This window comes from Rhamphochromis longiceps, linkage group LG13 (assembly GCF_057381845.1).
Source record: "Rhamphochromis longiceps isolate RC_006_pf linkage group LG13, R_longiceps_female_GT1.1, whole genome shotgun sequence".
In the NCBI taxonomy this organism is placed as follows: Eukaryota; Metazoa; Chordata; class Actinopteri; order Cichliformes; family Cichlidae; genus Rhamphochromis; species Rhamphochromis longiceps.
Window position 1 is genome coordinate 20,196,475 of NC_140569.1, and position 20,766 is coordinate 20,217,240.

General features: G+C 39.6%; 1 protein-coding gene across 1 annotated transcript in view; it reads right to left on the reverse strand.

Moving 5' to 3' along the window:
- Positions 1-3,626: 3,626 nt before the first annotated feature.
- Positions 3,627-20,766, reverse strand: part of khdrbs2 (KH domain containing, RNA binding, signal transduction associated 2) — a 76,073-nt gene continuing 58,933 nt past the window's right edge. Inside the window, exons 7-9 of the mRNA XM_085428373.1 lie at positions 12,127-12,209; positions 11,394-11,452; positions 3,627-3,872 (exon numbers count right to left, since the gene is read on the reverse strand). Coding sequence (XP_085284499.1) covers positions 3,778-3,872; positions 11,394-11,452; positions 12,127-12,209 — 237 coding nt within the window. The 3' untranslated portion in view covers positions 3,627-3,777. The remainder of the gene's footprint in view (positions 3,873-11,393; positions 11,453-12,126; positions 12,210-20,766) is intronic.

Sequence of the window (20,766 nt, forward strand, 5' to 3'; positions counted from 1 at the left end):
TAGAAACAGTTTTTGTCCTTGATTAAAAGCAGTATTTTTTCCCAGTGGGGACTTTTGCCCTTGGACGGATGGATGAATGAATGACATTCATAACGGTGTGTGCAACTGTTGCGATGAAGGTCTTAGATAAAGCAATGTTAATAATTAGTAAATGCTACAGCTGTAATAAGCTGTGTGTGTATTATTGTGGAAATGCATAATCAAAAATGATTGTAGTGTGAGAGGTGAAAACTCTCGATTCTATTCTCAACGATTCAGCACTAATATAAACAACTACTGATGCTACATCTCACAAGGTGCATATATCTTGTTATGCATGACATGCACGGGTGTTACAAAACACACCCTTCTATTGAAAAAAGTCAATAGAAGTGGACGAGTTATGAATAAGTCAGCAGGTATCTGACCATAGGGATTAAGCGGAACTGTATTTGCAGAGTAATAAAACAAAAACTGAAGTGAAAAATGCACACAGAGATACAATAAGAGCATTACTGAACAGCAGAAAGGAAATGTGCAATAACGGGTCCAGCTGAGACAAAAGCACGCAAGACTGACAGCATATAATCTTGGCAATAACACACACGTTGCTTTCTGCAACTCCAAAACCTCCCCCCTCATTTCTGCACATACAATTGACCTTAACATCTCGCCTTGCGCAGCGCAAATACTTCACTCTGAGCCAATCTCATACAGTCAGTACTCTACCATTCTTCTAATCAGATGATTAATTATTTCTAATTATATTGCAGTTTTAGTTAGATTCTGCTTCCTATACATCTTTTGTTTCCATTATTTTAATTGCATGTCTGTGCTTTATTGTGTTCTTAATGAGCTGTCAGACCTGTGAAAGCTCTCACACTTACAGCTAATGTAAACGAGCATTAATAGAGAATCTATCAGAATATTCCACGAGATGGAAATTATATTTCAATCCCTCAAGTGTGACACAGCCAGCCGCAAGAAAATATTGCTCTTAATCATAGAAATATAAACAAACATAATGTGGTTTATAATACTGTGGATAGTGAGCTAACGTTAAAATGAACATTCAGACATCAACATATATGAGTTTTCAGGTGGTTTTAATGTGTCACCTATGATTTCAAGTTAGCATTTAGAGTTTTTGCTGAATGTGCGAAAGGAATCCAGTGAAGAAACTTTCTAATCCTCTCCCAATTATGCCCCATTTACATGTTAAAAGTGTGAATCACTGATTATTTCTGCAACTGAGGTCGTGACAGTGTCTCCACTCACCTATTACATTCCTCTCCTCTTTGACCAAAACACACCGCGGTGTGTTTCCTTATCTACGGAGAAGAACAAATCAGCGTTATAAAGAATGAATCGGTCCTATGCATCATCGCTAATCCACAAGTATAGAATGCATGCATGCAATATTTACACACAAGCCTTGTTACATTCCATCACTGTGAAAAAAGTAAACCAATTCAAGGTATTATAAAAGTGACATTTTATTAGAATTACTTTTATACCACCGATGTGGTGTTTAGTTTGCCGAACAATATTTTAGTGTCTTTTTATTAAAATTTATTCTCTCTTTTATAACAGCTGAATTCCTTGTGGATCTAGTTAGAGATGGGAAGGGATTTTAATTCAACAGTGCATTTATTTGGGGTTAAAACGGGCAGGTTTACTTTTTTTTAAGTGGAGGTTAGATTAGGATTATCATTAGGGTTACCTGCTTAGTGTTTAGTCTTCCTTTGAGTCCCGTGATCTACACTCTTAATGAGAGTCAGGCTTCAGGTGTACTAATCACAAAAGAGAATTCAAATTGCTAAATAGATCTCAGCTTCGATATTTAAAGAACGGAAAGTTACAGAGCAGGTTTCTCAGGTTAAATGACAGAAATGCAGAAAGGCGTTAGCAGAGACATTGATGAGTTGCTGAGGCCGTTGTTTCCCCCCCTCAGCAATGACATTCAATCAGAAGGTAAATACCAGCATCTAGATCCCGTATTGCCCACATGCTTTTCTTTAAGCTCCAAATGCTGAGAATTTTTAAGGCATTATTATGATAATATATGAGGACTTCTTACCTCTTTAAACGCCATATCAGAGTCAATCAGTGTCTGTTTAATGATGTAAAACTTCAGAGAATGAATTAAGAACAGAAATTTATTAGTTTCTTAAGAAAGTGATCAGATATTCAAGGATAACATACGGTGTTTTACAAATGATTCATTTGGGACAGGTTGGTGGGTTTTCTTTATGAAACGAGTTAGCCGTTACCTGCAAGCAGATGTTAGGTTTTAGAAACAAGAAGCTTGAATTGCGTCACGTATCGCGTTAACAAACTGCAGAACAATAGCAATTTAATGCTTCACAGGCTGCTATTTAGAAAGTCTTACACACTGTGTTGGAGGTTTATGCTGTTTTTATTAAATGCCTTATGTACAAATACAGATTACACACAGAACAAAGCACGCATTAGAAATTACACACTGTACATTGCTTTCAACCAAAACTGTGTTTTGCATGATCATGATCTCACATCATTTTGTATCATTTAAAGTCACAACATAGCCTAGGGTAATTTTGCCTGATATTTCAACATTAAACATTTTTTTAGAAGAAAATTTTAGGTCATTTAGACACTCTGCACTCAGGTCTTCAACTCTTCTTCAGGATAGGTTTCCATTTGTTGCATTTAATGTTATTTGTGTTGTGGGGAGTGTTTAGACTTGCCGTTGGTTAGTTATAGTTTTTGCAAATCAAATCAAAGTTGCAGATTAGTTCTGTTCAGATAAAGTGAGAGAAAAGCAACAGTTTTTATTTTTACTAAACCAAATCATCAAAAAAGTGGAAAAAAAATTGCCTTGAAGAAATCAGTTTGAATTTCTCCATGAAGTAATTTAAACCAGACAGCAGCCACCAATCAGTGAACTCTGGAGAAAGGTTGAAGTTTTTTAAAAAAAAGACTTTTTCAAATTTAAAGTGAACACATTTTCTCCGTAGCTGTGGCTGGTTAAAGACTCATCGTGCCTGTAAAGTCACTGACAAAGAGCTAAGCTGGATTTTGTGGGCCGTTTTCCAAATTAGGAAAAAAGTGCCAATAGGGTTTGAATAACTTAAAAAAAAATACTCGCATAAGAGGGCAAAACTAATTTCCCCCTAGACAAACTCGTATTTGAAGAACAGGCACAACTAAAATGAGAAAAAGTTTTGCTTGTTTTCCACATCTAGTAGCGTGTCACGGTGGATAAAAACGGACATGGCATCACTGGATGTTTCGCAACACCACGAAAATGCCTCTATTATGTGGGGCACCGAAGTCTCCTTAGCAATTAAAGCAAGTAGAGAGACGCAGCAGAGTTTTGATAGGTTCTCTAAGTCAAATTATGTCTCTATGATTGCCTGCTTTAACACAGTGAACAGGGGTTGGCTATTAAACCTTAGTAATCACTACATTAAAGACACTAAATGGAAACCAACTAGTCATGCAAATCCCACAAGAATAAATCTGCAGATTAATGTTTTAGGGCAGAGGGAGCTGGAATGAAGGGCATTTAAACAGCCAAGAACAACCTTCCTGCATATGGATGAGAACTGTTAAGTGTCTCTTTTGTTAAAAAAAAGGCTCAAACATCAGTATACTGCAATAATTGTTGCTTTATGCGCTTTATGGGGGTGGGGGTGGGGATTTTCTTTTTACTTTCTGAAGAAGATGGGCCAAAAATAAAATAACTGTTACAACATTTATAATGGATTTAAAAAATAGATATAAATAGCTGAGAATTGGAGGTCTGGACCACCTTTAGTATCTGCCATAAGGATGTTTTCTGTAGCCTCCTCGCGTCAGCCGTAAAACAGGGGCTTTGAGACTGGCTCGGGTAGTTCCCCACTCCTCCTCTGCAGATTAAAGCAAACAAACGGTGAAAAAAAGAGTTAAAAACGCATTGCAGAAAGCTGCTGCATTCACAACGGAAACGTCATGTCACAAAGGCAAACTGTCTCTCTTCTCTAGCCTCTCCTAAATCTATTTTACCAAAGACAAGAAAATTTAAGCAAGCAAATTATATCCCAGGTACTATGGGGGCTTCTCTTCACACAAAATTAATTTCATGAGCTCTTTGCCCTCTGACGGACCAACACTGAGATTCGACTGTCAGCAGCTCCTTCCTTAGAGCCAAATTACATAAAGATGCCCACCTCTGCTGCGAGGCCCAACGCACCGCTCCCAAATAAGAAAGTGTTTATGAAGCAGAAAATCAAATCATTGCCCCGTTGGTTTAGGTTTGGTCTGACCTCAACACCCCAGTGCACAACTCATTGTGCTGAAAATGAATGAGCCCGCAAACCTGCTGTGGCATCCGGCTTATCGCCGTTGTCATGTGACAAGGTTGTAACTCGACTTCTGGTGATTTATGCAATTTTATTTAAATAGCAGTTTTAGATGTTTCTTAATGTTTTTAGTTGAAATCCAGAGACTCCTTTATAAAATTTGGAGCAGGTGCTGATTTGGAAATTGCAAACTGGCGTTTTTTTCTTCTTTTTTTGCGAGTTTGTTTTTGGGCACAGCAAAGGTTAGTCAGCCGATAGTAACAGCTTTCTGGAATAAGCCTTTAAAGGCACATGCCCAAAAGGCAAAACAGTCCACCTCTGCAATAGGCACTGGTTAGCCCCATGAGCTTCCACTGGCACATTTACTCCTCTGGCCAAATGCAGCGAGGAGCCAGGAAGGTAGGAGGAATTTGATGCACACAGAAGTGGCTCCCTGGGTGAAGATGATTGCAAGTGGGCCGAAACCACAGTTTTCTTTTTCTTTCTCGGCTGTGATTTTTTTTTTGTATAGCAGTGCAGCAGTGTCAGCCAGGAAAGTGTGGTCAACACAACATTTTTTTCTTGTCAGGATTTACTTTAAATCAAATCAAAGGATTTTTGAGAATGTTTTCTTTCTATTCTACTATTTGCCCATGAATGTAGGGTATTACCTTTAGTAATGCTAATACTTTAGTGGGAACTGTCTTTAGTGAAAACTTCTCAAAATACAGAATGATGGATAGTGCTGACCAAAAAATCACTGGTGCTAGATATCATATAAAAATATGACACTATGGAGGCATGTGACACACGACACAGGAGCTCTAGTTTTACACTCCAACTTGATTCACCTCCAAACATAAACTGAGCATATTGCGCCCAAACACAGCAGAACCCTTCCTCCCAGCTTGGGTGTGAGTGGAGCCCTCTAATGGGTCGCCACACATGTCCCCCCTGAACACCCAAACAATCCAGGACCCGGGGCTTAATCAAACGTCCAGAACGGCTGAAACGGGGAGTCCGAGAACTGGCTGTGGGTCCACCAGGCCAGGAAAGACATGCCGAACCCTCTGCTGGCCGGACGAGCACCGGCGGGCACGGAGCGATCTCAGAGGGAGGGTCAGAGTCCAACATCCCGGCAGCAGGTGGGCGGTCGCGGCAGGGGGCATGGGCCAGCACCACAGGAGCATTCTGCAGAACGTGTGCAGGCTTAAGGCGGTTCACTGAAACTACCTCCTACCGTCCCCCAAATCCAAAACAAAATGCTTGGGACCTGATGCAATAACCCGAAACGGGCTGTCGTAAAGCGGACGCAAGGGGGGTTGATGGGCGTCACGCCAAACCAAAATGAAAGGAGAAGATTCCAACGACTGCTGAACAAAAACATCTGGCATGCAGTGGTGCACCGGGCCAGTGACAGAAAAGGGGCCTCAGACAGTCGACCCAGTTACCACTCGTTAAAGAAGCACGGAGCGCGGCCTTGAGTGACTAGTGAAACCGCTCGCACATCCCGTTAGCCTGCGGGTGGTATGCCGTGGTGCGGTGGACCTTCCATCGCAGACCAAAGTTCCGACACAAACCGAGGGCCTCTGTCCGAGGTAATGTCAGCGGGGGGACCAAAACGCTTACTAGCCACGTGCTGAATGTCTGTAGTAAACGACTGAAAAAGGTGAGGGGCTGCCAGATGCCGGACTTCGCCGACTTCGCCGCGGAAAACACACGGAGGCAGTCAGGGGACCAGTCAGCGGGTACTCCTTCAATGTTTTAACCGAGGCGGGACGCGGAAAAGCTGCGACGGCTTGCACCTTGTCTGGCAACGGGACCACGCTACCATCGGAGATGCGGTGCCCCAGGAAATCCAGGACCGGTAAACCAAACTGGCACTTCGAAGGGTTCATGATCAGGATTCGTGCTGGCCACCAATATGTCATCCAGACAGACGAAAACGAAAGGTAGCCCACGCAAAACAGAGTCCATAAGTCGCTGAAAGGTCTGGGCGGCACCTTTCAACCCAAACGGCATGCGCAAAAACTCGAACAAACCAAAGGGGGTGATGACAGTGGTTTTCAGAACATCCTCAGCGCGCACTGGCACTTGGTGATATCCCTGCACCAAATCGATTTTGGAAAAAAATCGAGGTCCCGGCAATATGGGCGGAAAAATCCTGGATGTGGGGAATCGGGTAACGGTTGTTCTCTGTAAGGTTATTTAAATCCCCGTATTTTAAATCCCCACAAGGTTGCCACCGCCCATCTGGCTTGGGCACCATGTGAAGTGGAGAGGCCCAGGCGCTGTTCAAGCGTTGCACAATGCCCAGGCGCTCCATAGCCGCGAACTCCTCCCGAGCGACGGACAGTTTCATGGGGTTGAGGCGACATGCGCGGGCGAATACCGGGGTCCGACTGTGGGGATATAACACAGCAGCAGAACCCTTCCTCCCAGCTTGGGTGTGAGTGGTGCCCTCTAGTGGGTCGCCACAATATTAAACTCTTCTAAAGAGTCTTTAGGGCTGCATCTAACCAATATCTTCATTTTTACGTAATGCTTCAATTATTTAAACAATAAAAAAACAAACAAAAAAAATCAGAAGAACCAAAATATATTTGTTTTTATGTGAACAACAGTGAAAAATACAAAAGTGTTCACTTTATATCGATAGCAAAATACTACAGTAGTGGTCAGCAGCTTGTATACACTCATCATGGGCATGAATGTCATGGTAATTTTGGGATTTTACTGAATTCTTTGAACTTCTCTTTATCCGAGGTGTAATAATTGAACAGCATAGATCTTTAATAACTTTACAAAAGAAAGACTTGTGTTCACAAGTTTGAATTTATTTTTGACTGTGTAGATTTTCTCTTATCCACACAGAGTCAAAATTACAGGCTCAAATATATACATACACTTACTTAAATCTTTTAATAAGTGGTGCTCAAGGTTCTACAATTTACACAAGTTGGAAAAATCTCTCAGGGCCAAGATTATCAATTGAAACAATTGTACGTAATTTTGATGTGTAAGTGTTTACAATTAGGGTGTGTCACTACTTTACCAACCCAACTTTAAATGAAAAGAAAGGGTTCAGGATCAATAAATCTACCAACCTCCATAAACTGCAAACTGCTGAAACACCAGCATCACTGTATTGTGAGTTTGACATTGCCATGGGAAGAGAGAGCACATCGAAAAGTCAAATGCTGTCTGGAGAAGTTTTGTCTTTAGACAAGACAAAGATTGAGTTATTTAGTCAAAATGACAGGAGGAACTTTCAAGCATGTTGGTGGTAGCATCATAGTCTGGCTGTTTTGCTGCCACTGGTACTGGTACATGAGAAGGAGGATGCAAAGAAGTATTGGAACTACCTTCTCTATCTACAAATTAATATCTTTGATCAACAACTAGGCAGGCAGCTGAATTGTGGAAACAGTCGAATGATCCCAAAAACAGAACAAATTGATTCTGAAATGGATAAATTAGGCCAACATAAAGCTTACTTAATGGACTTCCCAAAGCTCCAACCTTCGCCTGTGCTTAAAAGCCGGCTCAATGCCAGGACACCAGCCAATTTAAAAGACCATTATCAATTCTGTTAAGAAGAGCGGTAAACTATCCAGCCACAATTATGCCTAAATAGTGCTGATGGCTACCAAAAGTGTCTGTTTGAGGTATAACTTATTAATGGACAGTTAGCCAAATATCAGTGGGGATATGGTATACATTTAAGCCTGTATGTACTCTTTTGATCCTGTGTGGATCACAGAAAATCCAAAATAAATTCAAACCTGTGGACCCAATTCTTTCTTTTTAAACTCATTAAATATGTATGCTGTATAATCATTCCACCCTGGAAAAAGAAAAGTTTGAAGAAGTCACAAAGAGCCCAAATTACCATGAAACAAATGCCCAACACTGTCTGTGTCATTCAGCCCTTCTGATCACATCTGTAGATTATGGTTGTGGTTATCTGTGGTTTTGTATTCTGATGTCGCCATCGTAGTTTTTTGATAACAGACATGAGAGCTGGCTGAAAAACAATGAACACTGAATCCATTTATAGTGGCAACTTTTCAGTGAAAAGTTAGCCAAGCCCTGAAGCATACTCTGGTTTATCATCTATTTGAGTCTAAAAGAGAGTGTAATTAACAGAAATATGCATCATGTCTTATTAAACAAGTGCAATCAGACAGCACAACTCCCCCCAAAGGGCAAGGGCTATACTAAAACATTTATGTTTTATGCTAATGTCAGTATTGGTAATATTGAAATCCTGAATAATGACAGAGTTATTTTCACAGATTACTTGTGCTGATGTCAGCATTGCTAATATAGAAATGTAGTGTAGAACAAGGTTATTATCGTTAACGAAAACTAACGAAATAACGAAAACTAGAAGTGAAAAAACATTTTCGTTAACGGAAATAAAAATAAAAACAAAAAAAGGAAAACTAACTAAAACTGTAATGAGTGTTCACAAAACTAACTAAAATTAAATGAATTTATAGCAAAAATGTGTTTAGTTTTCATTGATGTGTGCGTGTCATACAATAGTCAAGGGTGAAAATGAAGTTTAGTTTCCAGATTTATTTCTTGCTGTCTAATTATGCCAGCAGGTGGCAAGTACGTTAGTCGAGTCGTCTGTGTTGTTGCTCCGTCCACGCGCAGAATCATGTCAGGAAAAGTCGGGAGCAGTGTTGGTCAAGTTACTTGAAAAAAGTAATCAGTAACTAATTACTGATTACTTCCCCCAAAAAGTAATCCTGTTACTTTACTGATTACTTATTTTTTAAAGTAATTAATTACTTAGTTACTTTTTAAAAACACGTTTTACAACCTGAATAGGTGATAAAGCGATAGATCTTTCAGCCCAATTCTACTTTTTCTACATAATCCATCATACAAAATGTAATCAAATGGAAAGGCCCCTTTTTAAAACTTGTTTTATTAGTTTTAATCTTTTAACTTTATGCATCAAGCAAAAATTTATTATATGCAACATTCTCTGACTGGAAGAAATTTGTTTAATATTTAAACCTATTTTCTGCACATTCCAGCACATAATTTTTTTTTTTGTGTGTGTGTGTTTACACTCACTCTTTCAAATAGATGCAAGTAAAACACAGCAGAAAATAAATAAAATCAAAGAGTCCTGTTGCGGTCCTGTTGCTCTATTTTCACCTGTAAAGCAGGAGTGGGGTAGGCGGAGGTATACCCTGGTGCAGATGTGCCGCAGCAGTCAGTGGAAGAATCCACGAGTTTCTCTGTGAATTTCCCATCACGTTGTAGCGCACTCGGTGCTTGCTTGGAAGTTTAGGGGGTTTTTTCGCTGTAAAAAGAAGTTTTCTTCCCACGCACAACGGACACTAATGTTTTTGTCACTTTTTATGGAATCAAACTCAAAATAAGGTCAGTACTTCCACGCTTTAAATGCTGCACGCTCATACTCTCTCCCGCACTCGATATATTATCCATTGTTGATCTGCATACAGCTGTTGTCACGAACATCGCACTCACTTACGTCACTGTCATGAGACATTCTCGCAAAAGAAATCAAGGTTTTAGTAACGCAGTAACGCAGCGTTCCTACGGGAAAGTAACGGTAATCTAATAACTGTTTTTGCAATAGTAATCCCTTACTTTACTCGTTACATGAAAAAAGTAATCGGATTACAGTAACGCGTTACTGCCCATCTCTGGTCGGGAGAAAGCGCCAGAGTCCAATTTGGGATTACTTTGAATATGACTGTGTTTTGGATAAAGCAAGTGTCTTGTAGTGGAAAGAGACAAATTATGAGGGACATTTCTAAAGGGAAGAAAATCCCACAAACTTTAAAGTGCACTTGAAAAGCTCACACAAGAAGGCTAACCTAGCTTACCTTGAGAAGGTAACCCTCATCCCCAGAAACAGACGCTAACCCCAGGCAAGGCAGCGTGATGCATCCCGAGACAACAGGACTGGGATATCTACATAACTGTGTGAGTCAATTGCCTTCAAAAAGTTTATCAATTCACTTGAACCAAAATTATGAACACCCGGTGCTGCAAGAGTTAATAGTCTCATTGGGGCCAAGTTATACATTTTATAGTTGCCTGGTATCAATGGTTGTTCATCTGCCTTTATTTATTTATTTAAAGAACCCATAGGTGGGAATGTGAGTTGTCTGTCTCTGCGTGTTAGCCCTGCGACAGACAGGCGACCTGTCCAGGATGCAGGGTATGGTAGCTGGAATAGCAACATACCCAAGGATAAGCAGAAGAGAATGACTGATATGATGAAACTGGGATTTTGTTACACTTAATTATTGCAAACACAACTAAAACTATAACTGAAACTAATCAAAACTAAACTGAAACTAAGGATTTTCAAAAAAATAAAAACTAAACTAGCAAACAATTGGTAAAAACTAATTAAAACTGATATAAAATTGAAAATCTGAAGTCAAAACTAAATAAAAATAAAAACTAATGAAAATTGCAAAACTATTAAAACCCTGGTGTAGAATATTAATTCTTTTGTGTCATTGTGTATTCATAAAATGTCTTTACTTAAAAATAATGTTTTAAAGAGCTCAGAAAAAGATATATTATTGTCCCCCAAATAAATTTTTGAGATGTTCCAGGGGAAACTAAAGCTTTTTCCTAATTTCCCGAATGACCCTGATTTTTGACCTATGACCATGAAGCATTACATATTAAATGGTGTATTTTATTACCTTAACCCATGATGATTGGAGAAATATTTGGCTTCTATAAGCTGTAAAAACTCGAGATTTCAGACCTGGATGCCAAAAAACGGTCGATGTACAAACTAAAGAAAATCAGGATCAAAGAAAATCAACACATTCTTACAGCTGAGAACCTGGAACTGCAGAGCACAGTGCAAGGTGAAAAAGGACTTCACCATTTAATCAGCCATCCAGCTGCCAAATCATTTTTATGAATCGACTAATCAAATAATCAACCCATTTTCTCATTTTTAATAATGGGGTTGTGTTGCATTTTAGCTGGATTCAACAATTTATAGTGAGTATCAGTACTGAAAAGTGAGGATACATGAAAAAGACAGTGACTCATTTCTGTTCTTGTCGGTATAAAATAAGCTCTACTTACCATAGTTGTTGTAGGATTCATCACTGGTTCCCTGCCCATATTCATAATAGTCTGAAATGCTGAAAGCAGATGAAGCGAAAACACGGGTCAAAGAAAAAAATAATAAGCTGCAGACGACTTTTCTTTTTTGTCAAATAAGGAATAAATGTGATTTCTTTGGGGGGGGGGGGAAAGGACTGCAGTTCTATTATCAACAAGACCAAACACTTTTTTACAAAATCTCTCAGTAGTCCTCTCCACTGTCTGTGTCACTCAGCCCTTATCTATTAGTTCTTAATGAAGAGACAGATCTTTAAAAAGTGGTCATAAACATATCTTCAACCACAGAAGGGCTAAGTTATTCCTAGAAAAGCTGGGCAAATTTGAACAAATTTTACTCCATTTGTTGGGGACTCAGCTGCGGATTTAGTGCATCACTAAATATTTACAGCAGCATGATGGTGTATGTGGGATTAACTACTGTGCCCATGTTGCTCAAGTTGCTCACTGATGTGTTTTTAACAGACAACAGACGTCTCTGGCACACTTTCATCAGGCTTTAGTATACACACATACTGTAGCTTTGCTGTTAGGATCAAGTCATTGTTGGTTTGGGGATTTCTTGCTCTAATGTACACCTGTGATGGCCCAGCTGGTCACAGTGGACCTTAAACATTCTGTATTGTAACAACAGATGGATGGTAACTGAGAAAAGTTGAAAAAGCCTTTCCTGCTGTGTGTGTGTTAACGTTACCTCTTTGACTGATTGCTGTAGTTATCTTCATAGGCTTCATAACTCTCATCATCATACTCTCCACCGTATCCGTCGTCGTAGGCCTGCGAGGGAACACGCGGTAAACATTAACATTGACTTGTCTCCACATCTCTATCCAGTCTAACTGGTTGGAGATAAATAATATAAAAATAATCAATAGTTAGTTCCATGGGCTAACTATATTACAGTGAGACGGTAATGGGAGAGGAAACAGAAAAATTAATGTCCAACAGGGATTATTGATTAAGGTTCGCAGGGAGCATGTCTCACTGGTAAAGCTTATTGGACACCTTCTGAGTCTCAAGCTGCAATATGGATCTGCACTATTGATAAGTAGCTATTCAGAAAATAAGCACAAAATGCAGCCAGGAGCTTTACACTCGTGTTCGATAACAATACAAGTGGCTAAACAGCACGCAGCCCACAGACAAGCCCTAAAGTTAGATATTTTGCCAACAACCTGTAAGTATTAGAAACCACTTAATTAGGGCTGCTCGATTATGGCAAAAATGATAATCACGATTATCTTCACTGGAATTGAGATCTCGATTATTTGACGATATTTATTTAACCCTTTAAGACCTACTATAGAACCATGTCCGCCAGAGCTTATATTATTTTTTTACATGTTGTAGTGCCATTTGTGGGAGCATTTCAATTTGCTATGCAACTGTTATAGCCCATATTATAATAATATGTATACATTAAGTCCATAGTAACTACATTAATTGCAAAAAAGTGCAATAAACTACAAAAAAATTGAAAATTGTTTTTGGTTTTTTTTACATATATTTCTACGGAGAAATTTAAGAGGTTTATCCCTCAAAACTTTAAATACAAAAAAGTTGCAAAAAATAGTTTACAACTACAGGAAATTTATTTTGAGTGTCTTCATAGTTTTATTTTGGAGAGACACCAATTTTTATATACTGCAGGAAAAACGAAAAAACAATCCTATGATGCAAATTAGTAAAGAAAACAGCATGTGCATCAAAATAAACTATTTCCAGCAGTGCAATTCGAGTTCTAAGCATCCCAGAAACTATTTAGAAAAGTCAAACATGACCAGTATAGGCTTTTAAGGCCTACAAGTAAAAAAACTACATTTCCGCGAAAATGACGTCACTTCCGGTTTTGGCCAGGAAATGGCGGACATGCGATAGTTAGCGGTGACGTCTGTTTCACTGTGGGAAGTGTTACGAACAGCTGATCGGATCGGCAAAGCGTGTTTCTGGAATATTATGTTTTTGTTGCTGCAAGCGCTTTTTATGCAATTTTTGCAAAGCTTTACAGTATGTGGAAGGAAACCGTGACCGAGGAGAAGCTGATGGCATAAGATGTAAGTACAACTCCTCCTGTTTCGTATGCAAAACAAATTATTGCGCTAGTGTTACGATCCAATGTTGCCAGTGTTTTGTGTTAGGCGTGACTGTTATGTGTTTCCTGTTTTACTTTGAAGGTCTGTCTTATCTCAGTGTGTTCAGTTTCCGCTTCCTTGTCTCGTCAGTTCTGATTTGCCCCAGCTGTGTTTCCCTCCTGTTGTCCATTCCCTGATTGCTCCCTCTATGTATTTAAGCCCTGTGTTTCAGTTTGTCATGGGTCGTGATCATTGTGGTGTTGGTATCGTAGTTTTGTAAATAGCTGTAAATAGATTTGTAAAGTAGCAATTGAGTAATTTGTTCACCTTGTATATATTGTTCACTGCAGAAGCCTAGTAGGCATGAGAAGCCATTTTTGTTGATTACGTTTTCTCCTGTTTTTGTTTAGGAAGTTAGGTAAGTGAATTGTCTTTTGTTTGGTTTTTCATTTTGGGTAGGAAAGCGTAGGGACCATTAGGGAGTTTTGTTTGTTATTTTTGGCACTGCTCACTGCTGAAGCAAATAAATGGCTGCTTAGCATTTTAAAAGATACTATTGTTTGGGTTCTTGTTTTGGGTGGAGTGTGGTGGGCCAATGTTTTGTTGCGTTCAGGACACGCCTAGACCTAGAACGTAACATAAACCTCAGACCCTCCAGCGAAGACATTTATGTTACGTTTATGTTACGGTATGTCACACAAAACACTGACAACATTGGATTGTAACACTAGCTTACACGGTTCAGGTTCTACAGGGATTTAAAAATAGTTACACAAAACGGAGCGTGCTGCTCTGACCAGCTTTAAAGGGTTAACGATAACTTTAAAAAAATAATATAAAATAGTGTGCAACACCACTGAAGTTTTTTTTTTTTTTTACCTCTCTTTTCAACCAACGGCAGTCACTCTCTCCTCTCCAAATAACTTCTGTTTAGCTTTCCGAGCTTCCCCCGGGTCCTCTTAATCAGCGGTCTTGCGCCACGGACCGGTTTATGCCCGACAATATTTTCACGGACCGGCCTTTAAGGTGTCGCGGATAAATGAGGGAGGGGCTAATAATCGGCTTAGTCATTTTTAATGATCGTTGAAAGCCCAGATCGGAATCGTGATTAAAATTCGATTAATTGAGCAGCCCTACACTTAATGTATATATGTATATATATATTAGGGGTGCAACGATACTCGTATCGATATTGAACCATTCGATACAGTGCTTTCGGTTCGGTACGCATATGTATCGAACAATACAACATTTGTAATTTATTTTATCAACTTTCCTTCTGACGATGCTGTCTGTGTTGAGCGCTCAGTGAATCTGCGTTCGACTACTCCGCCTAGGCTGCACTGTCGAGCGCAGATCTACTGAGCGTTCAACACAGACAGCATTGTAAGAAGGAAGAGCGCAGGGCAAGCTAGCGAGACAGAAGTTAAGCTCTCCTTGCAACATGGCAAATTGAACCTCCCCCACCCTCATTCAGATCTGGCGTTTGGAATTATTTTGGTTTTCATGTGACATATGACCCTGAAGGTAAGCGCGTCATGGACTAAAGTAAAACAGTATGTTGGATGTGTCACGCAATGCTCAATTACATGGGTGGGAACTAGTGTGTTAGCGCAGTTAGCTCGTTAACGTGTTGGCCGTCTAGCCCCACGCACGGGCGATCAGGGGTAGCTCGTTAACGGAGATTTGCCGTGTTGTGGCGTTAACGCCATTTCAACGAGATTAACGCTGACAGCACTAGTGGGAACACAACGAATATGACTGCACATTTACGCTGACATCATCCTAGTGCAAAGACAAGTGGAAGCATACAAAAACAACAAGCATGCATGCTACAAACTTTACCCGAGTCATTTAGACAGCCGTTAGCTGATATGTTTAATATTGTGGCGAGCTCAGACAAGGAGGAGACGGAGGTGTCGTTTGGTCTTGCTTCCCGTGAGCTAGCCAGGGAGCACAGCCGTTTATTGACATCTACAGAAGAACACTGCCGCTAGCTAACTGCTCAGCGCGGCAACCGCACAGCAACAACAACAACAACACACAGGGCGCCCTCTGACCCCGGAAGGACACATCGCAGTGAGAGGGCGTCACCCGTCACTATGGCAACATAAACAAAACATAACGGTACAAACAGAACCCCGAACAGCCTTGACCCGCTACAATATGCTGCTGAGAATATAGCCCAGAAGATGCGTATAGTATAGCTTTTATTTTGGAAAGAGCCATTTCTCTGTAATAAACTCTCCTTTCCAAAGATGAGTGATTCCTCAATCAGATACAGGGCTTGCAAAATCGCTAACCCGACGTCCCGGGGCTAGCGATTTTTCCAGTCTGGCTACCAAAATCTATCTCTGCCCTGCCCGTCGGGCTATTGTAGGAAGGAAAAATATATGTCAATGCTTTTGCATTCTTTCGGAAATGTAGCTGGGGAATTATGTCATTGGCATCGGTGAGCCACTGTCAATATGTGACATATTGTAATCGCGTTTGAATTTGCGCTTGTTTTTTGCTTTCACTTTGCAATCGCGCGAATTGTGTATAGAGAGCGACAGCACTGATTGGTGAGTGATGATAATTTGCGCACCAATTCCTCTGACATAGTCTTATCAATTGTTAGCTTACTATGCAAACATGACAAGTGAAATCTCCCGCAGCAAGCTTAAACATGTGAGAGGTTGATCGCGCAGAGAATCGCTGACCGTTATGTGTGTGTGTGTAAAAGCAGCACGATATATATTTTAGTTCTGCTGAGCCAAATAAGACAGGTCAGGGTGAAGAAGTGACAGCCAAAGAAAAGCTTACCACAAAACGGAAAAGTTATGACAAATCAGACTATAAGGCAAAAAGAAAGTGCAGCTTTATGGTTTCATGGACAAAATTTCTGTGGCTGCAATATGACGAGCTATATAACCGGGGCTGCACATAAGTGGTCCGCAGGTGCGCATTCGCTGTCAAAAAAAACCAAAAACGCGCACAAGATATGAAGTTGCAACGCGTGTTTGCATACATAAGATTTTCTGGAGGAGGACAGACATTTGTTTAGAACTCTTAAAGATGTCGAAGAAGCAAGCTCCTTTAAGCAATTACTTTGGTGTTCCTCCACCTCCAAAGAAATGTCAGAAGGAGTCCGAATCACAAAAGAAGCACGTATTCTCGGAAAAGTGGTTGCAGGAGGTGAGCTGGCTTCAGACAAATGATGAACGCACAGAGATGTGGTGCGGAATGTGCCGTGAAAATCCCACTCTAGCGGACAAAAACAGTGCTTTTTATATGGACGCAAACGCGCGTTGCAACTTCTTATCTGGTGCGCGTCTTTTATTTTGACAGCGAATGCGCACATGCGGACCACTTATGTGCACCCGTGTAAATAACATAATGTTCTGCCGGGTGTGTTGTTGGTTTTCTCTCGATTTCTGAGTCGACAAGCGCCTTTGTTACTGGGACCAGTCATTTTAAGAAAGGCCCCCATTAGAACCCATGAGAAATGCAAGAAATGCATTATTGCTCAGTCTGCAATATCTTTCCCAGAACAAACACCAATTGCAAATAACATACTAAAAATAAACCTGAAAAATCTGTTTAGAACAGCGTACTATGTTGCAAAGAGTGAACTACCACTGGTAAAATTTAGCAGTCTTTGCAAACTTCAAAAAGCAAATGGCCTAGATCTTGGTTCCACTTGTCTCTTACCCGTGACTTCAGTGGAAATTTCAAATTCAGGATCTGACACAGACTGATTCATGTCCTACACAGTTCTTACAAGTTCATAGAAATTTCTGTTCAATTAGAACCAAGTATTTGAGTTGATGATTGTAATTTTTATACAATGTTGTAATTTGTGTTTCAACAATTTTTTGATTGATGTTTTGTTTCCTTTACAATATTATACTTTAATGTATAATATTGTAAAGGAAACAAAACATCAATCAAAAAATTAATCTCTTTTTTTAGTCGGGCTACTTACATTTATTTTGGGCTACCAAAAACTGAAGAGTCCCTGCCCGAAGGGCTACCAGGGATTTTGAAATTTTGAGAGCCCTGAGATATATTTATTTTTTTAATTACTTTTGTTTCAGCAACATTAAATTTAAAAACTGTACTTTTGAGTTAAAATATATATTTATAATTTTAATAAATGACAAATTAAAAAGGCATGAACATTTTTTTTGTATCGAAAAAATATCGAACCGTGACACCAAAGTATCGAACCGAACCGTGAATTTTGTGTATCGTTGCACCCCTAGTATATATGTATGTATATATATATATTAGGGGTGCAACGATATTCGTATCGATATTGAACCGTTCGATACAGTGCTTTCGGTTCGGTACGCATATGTATCGAACAATACAACATTTGTAATTTATTTTATCAACTTTCCTTCTGACGATGCTGTCTGTGTTGAGCGCTCAGTGAATCTGCGTTCGACTACTCCGCCTAGGCTGCACTGTCCAGCGCAGATCCACTGAGCGCTCAACACAGACAGCATCGTCAGAAGGAAGAGCGCAGGGCAAGCTAGCAAGACAGAAGTTAAGCTCTCCTTGCAACATTCAGATCTGGCGTTTGGAATTATTTTGGTTTTCATGTGACGTATGACCCTGAAGGTAAGCGAGTCATGGACTAAAGTAAAACAGTATGTTGGATGTGCCATGCAATGCTCAATTACATGGGTGGGAACTAGTGTGTTAGCGCAGTTAGCTTGTTAACGTGCTGGCCGTCTAGCCCCATGCACGGGGCGATCGGCGGTAGCTCGTTAACGGAGATTTGCCGTGTTGTGGCGTTAAGGTCATTTCAACGAGATTAACCTGAAAGCACTAGTGGGAACACAACGAATATGACTGCACATTTACGCCGACATCATCCTAGTGCAAAGACAAAAACAACAAGCATGCTACTAACTTTAGCCGAGTCATTTAGACAGCTGTTAGCACATGATTCTCCTTATGCTGCTGAGAATATAGCCCAGAAGAAGCGGATAGTATAGCTTTTATTTTGGAAAGAGACATTTCTCTGTAATAAACTCTCTTTTCCAAAATGAGTGATTCCTCAATCAGATACAGGGCTTGCAATATCGCTAGCCCGACGTCCTGGGGCTAGCGATTTTTTTAGTCGGGCTACCAAAATCTATCTCTTCCCTGCCCGTCGGGCTATTGTAGGAAGGAAAAATATATGTCAATGCTTTTGCATTCTTTCAGAAATGTAGCTGGGTAATTATGTCATTGGCATTGGTGAGCCACTGTCAATATGTGACATATTGTAATCGCGTTTGAATTTGCGCTCGTTTTTTTGCTTTCACTTTGCAATCGTACGAACTGTGTATAGAGAGCATCTGTGAGTGATGATAATTTGTGCACCAATTCCTCTGACATCGTCTTATTAATCGTTAGCTTACTATGCAAACATGACAAGTGAAATCTCCCGCAGCAAGCTTAAACATGTGAGAGGTTGATCGCGCAGAGAATCGCTGAGCTTATGTGAGTGCGTGTGTAAAAGCAGCAGGATATATATTTTAGTTCTGCTGAGCCAAATAAGACAGGTCAGGGTGAAGAAGTGACAGCCAAAGAAAAGCTCACCACAAAACGGAGAAGTTATGACAAATCAGAGTATAAGGCAAAAAGAAAGTGCAGCTTTATGGTTTCATGGACAAAAGAATTTCTGTGGCTGCAATATGACGAGCTAAATAACCAGGGCTGCACATAAGTGGTCCGCAGGTGCGCATTCGCTGTCAAAATAAAAAACACGCACAAGGGTTAGGGTTAAATTTAAAAACTGTACTTTTGAGTTAAAATATATATTTATAATTTTAATAAATGACAAATTAAAAAGGCATGAACATTTTTTTGTATCGAAAAAATATCGAACCGTGACACCAAAGTATCGAACCGAACCGTGAATTTTGTGTATCGTTGCACCCCTTATATATATATATATATATATGTATATATATATATATATATATATATATATATATATATATATATATATATATATCATTTATTACTTGTCAGAGTCTGCACGTAGAAAATGATTCTTATTACAGATCCCCTAGTTGCCTCAGATGGTGTGTTAATCCAGTTTGTGCCTGTTTACTTCTACAGAGGATTCTTCTCAGCTAATTTATGCAGGGACCCTGTTTTTGGATCAGTTCAAATAAGAATTAACATTCAGAAGAGGGAAGCTCAGAAAGCCTGGTTAACAGGTCTCAGTCATTAAATCCTCTAATATTTCATCCATTACAGTGACATGTGAACATATTCCTTAAGTGTTTTGTCATATTAGTATCATCTGTTCTTTCCCACTGTGAAGGCTGTCACTTTCTAATAAATCACTTTTAGTTTCTTTTGACTTATGACTCAAATCTCTTTAAACAGAACACAGTTATCAAGGTGCCAAAACACAGCTCTGAAAAGAGAGAACTTGACCAAAAAAACACTCATTAGGATGGGTTTTAATTGCTACTGTGCACTCTGGGGAATGAAATGATATGAACCTATATGATGGCATAGTGGACCTTTTCCAAGGGTTTTGCTCCTTGAGAAACTTTCTGGAGGAGATTTTTAGATCAGAATATTGCAGGAACCAACAAAGGTCAGAAATAGATTCAACCTCCACTGACTTTCAAAAATTATTATTTTTTATTTATAGTTATAAGCTGGAAGTGAACATCACTGAAAGATAAGGTGCTGTGCCCTTAAAGACGGGGCATTATTTATTGTGAAGCATGAGGAGCGTGGTTTAGAAGCATTGCATATGTCACCTCCTGCATAAAATATATAAAATTTGATGGAAAAATGTGCATGTCAGTGCAGAAATTCTCTGATGCTTACAAATGTTTTGGAGAAGGGAGCTAAATGAAGTACATAAGACTATTTCTTGACTATCTTGACTATTAATTCTTTGTTTTATTATTAAACTATTATAAAACTGCTAAACATCTGGTGCTGCTTCACAAGTTTGTTCCCAAAAGCTGAAAAACACAGAAGAGAACTGGAGCTGATTTGGTGTGGGCAACAGAGCCTTGAATTGCAGGAGATGCCAGAGTGCATCAGGTGGCAGATTCTGCAAAATCTGGCTTGTCCTTACCAGACAGCAACCACAAGCATCCTGATTTCATGTCATGTAATCACATCAGCGAACAAAATAATAATCATTTTATTTCTTAAAAACCGAATTGTGGAGAAATGTAAGGATTTATGTCTTCTAATACATTACTGCAAGGATTTTTAATAGATTTTCAGAAAAATCCCTTTATCGAACA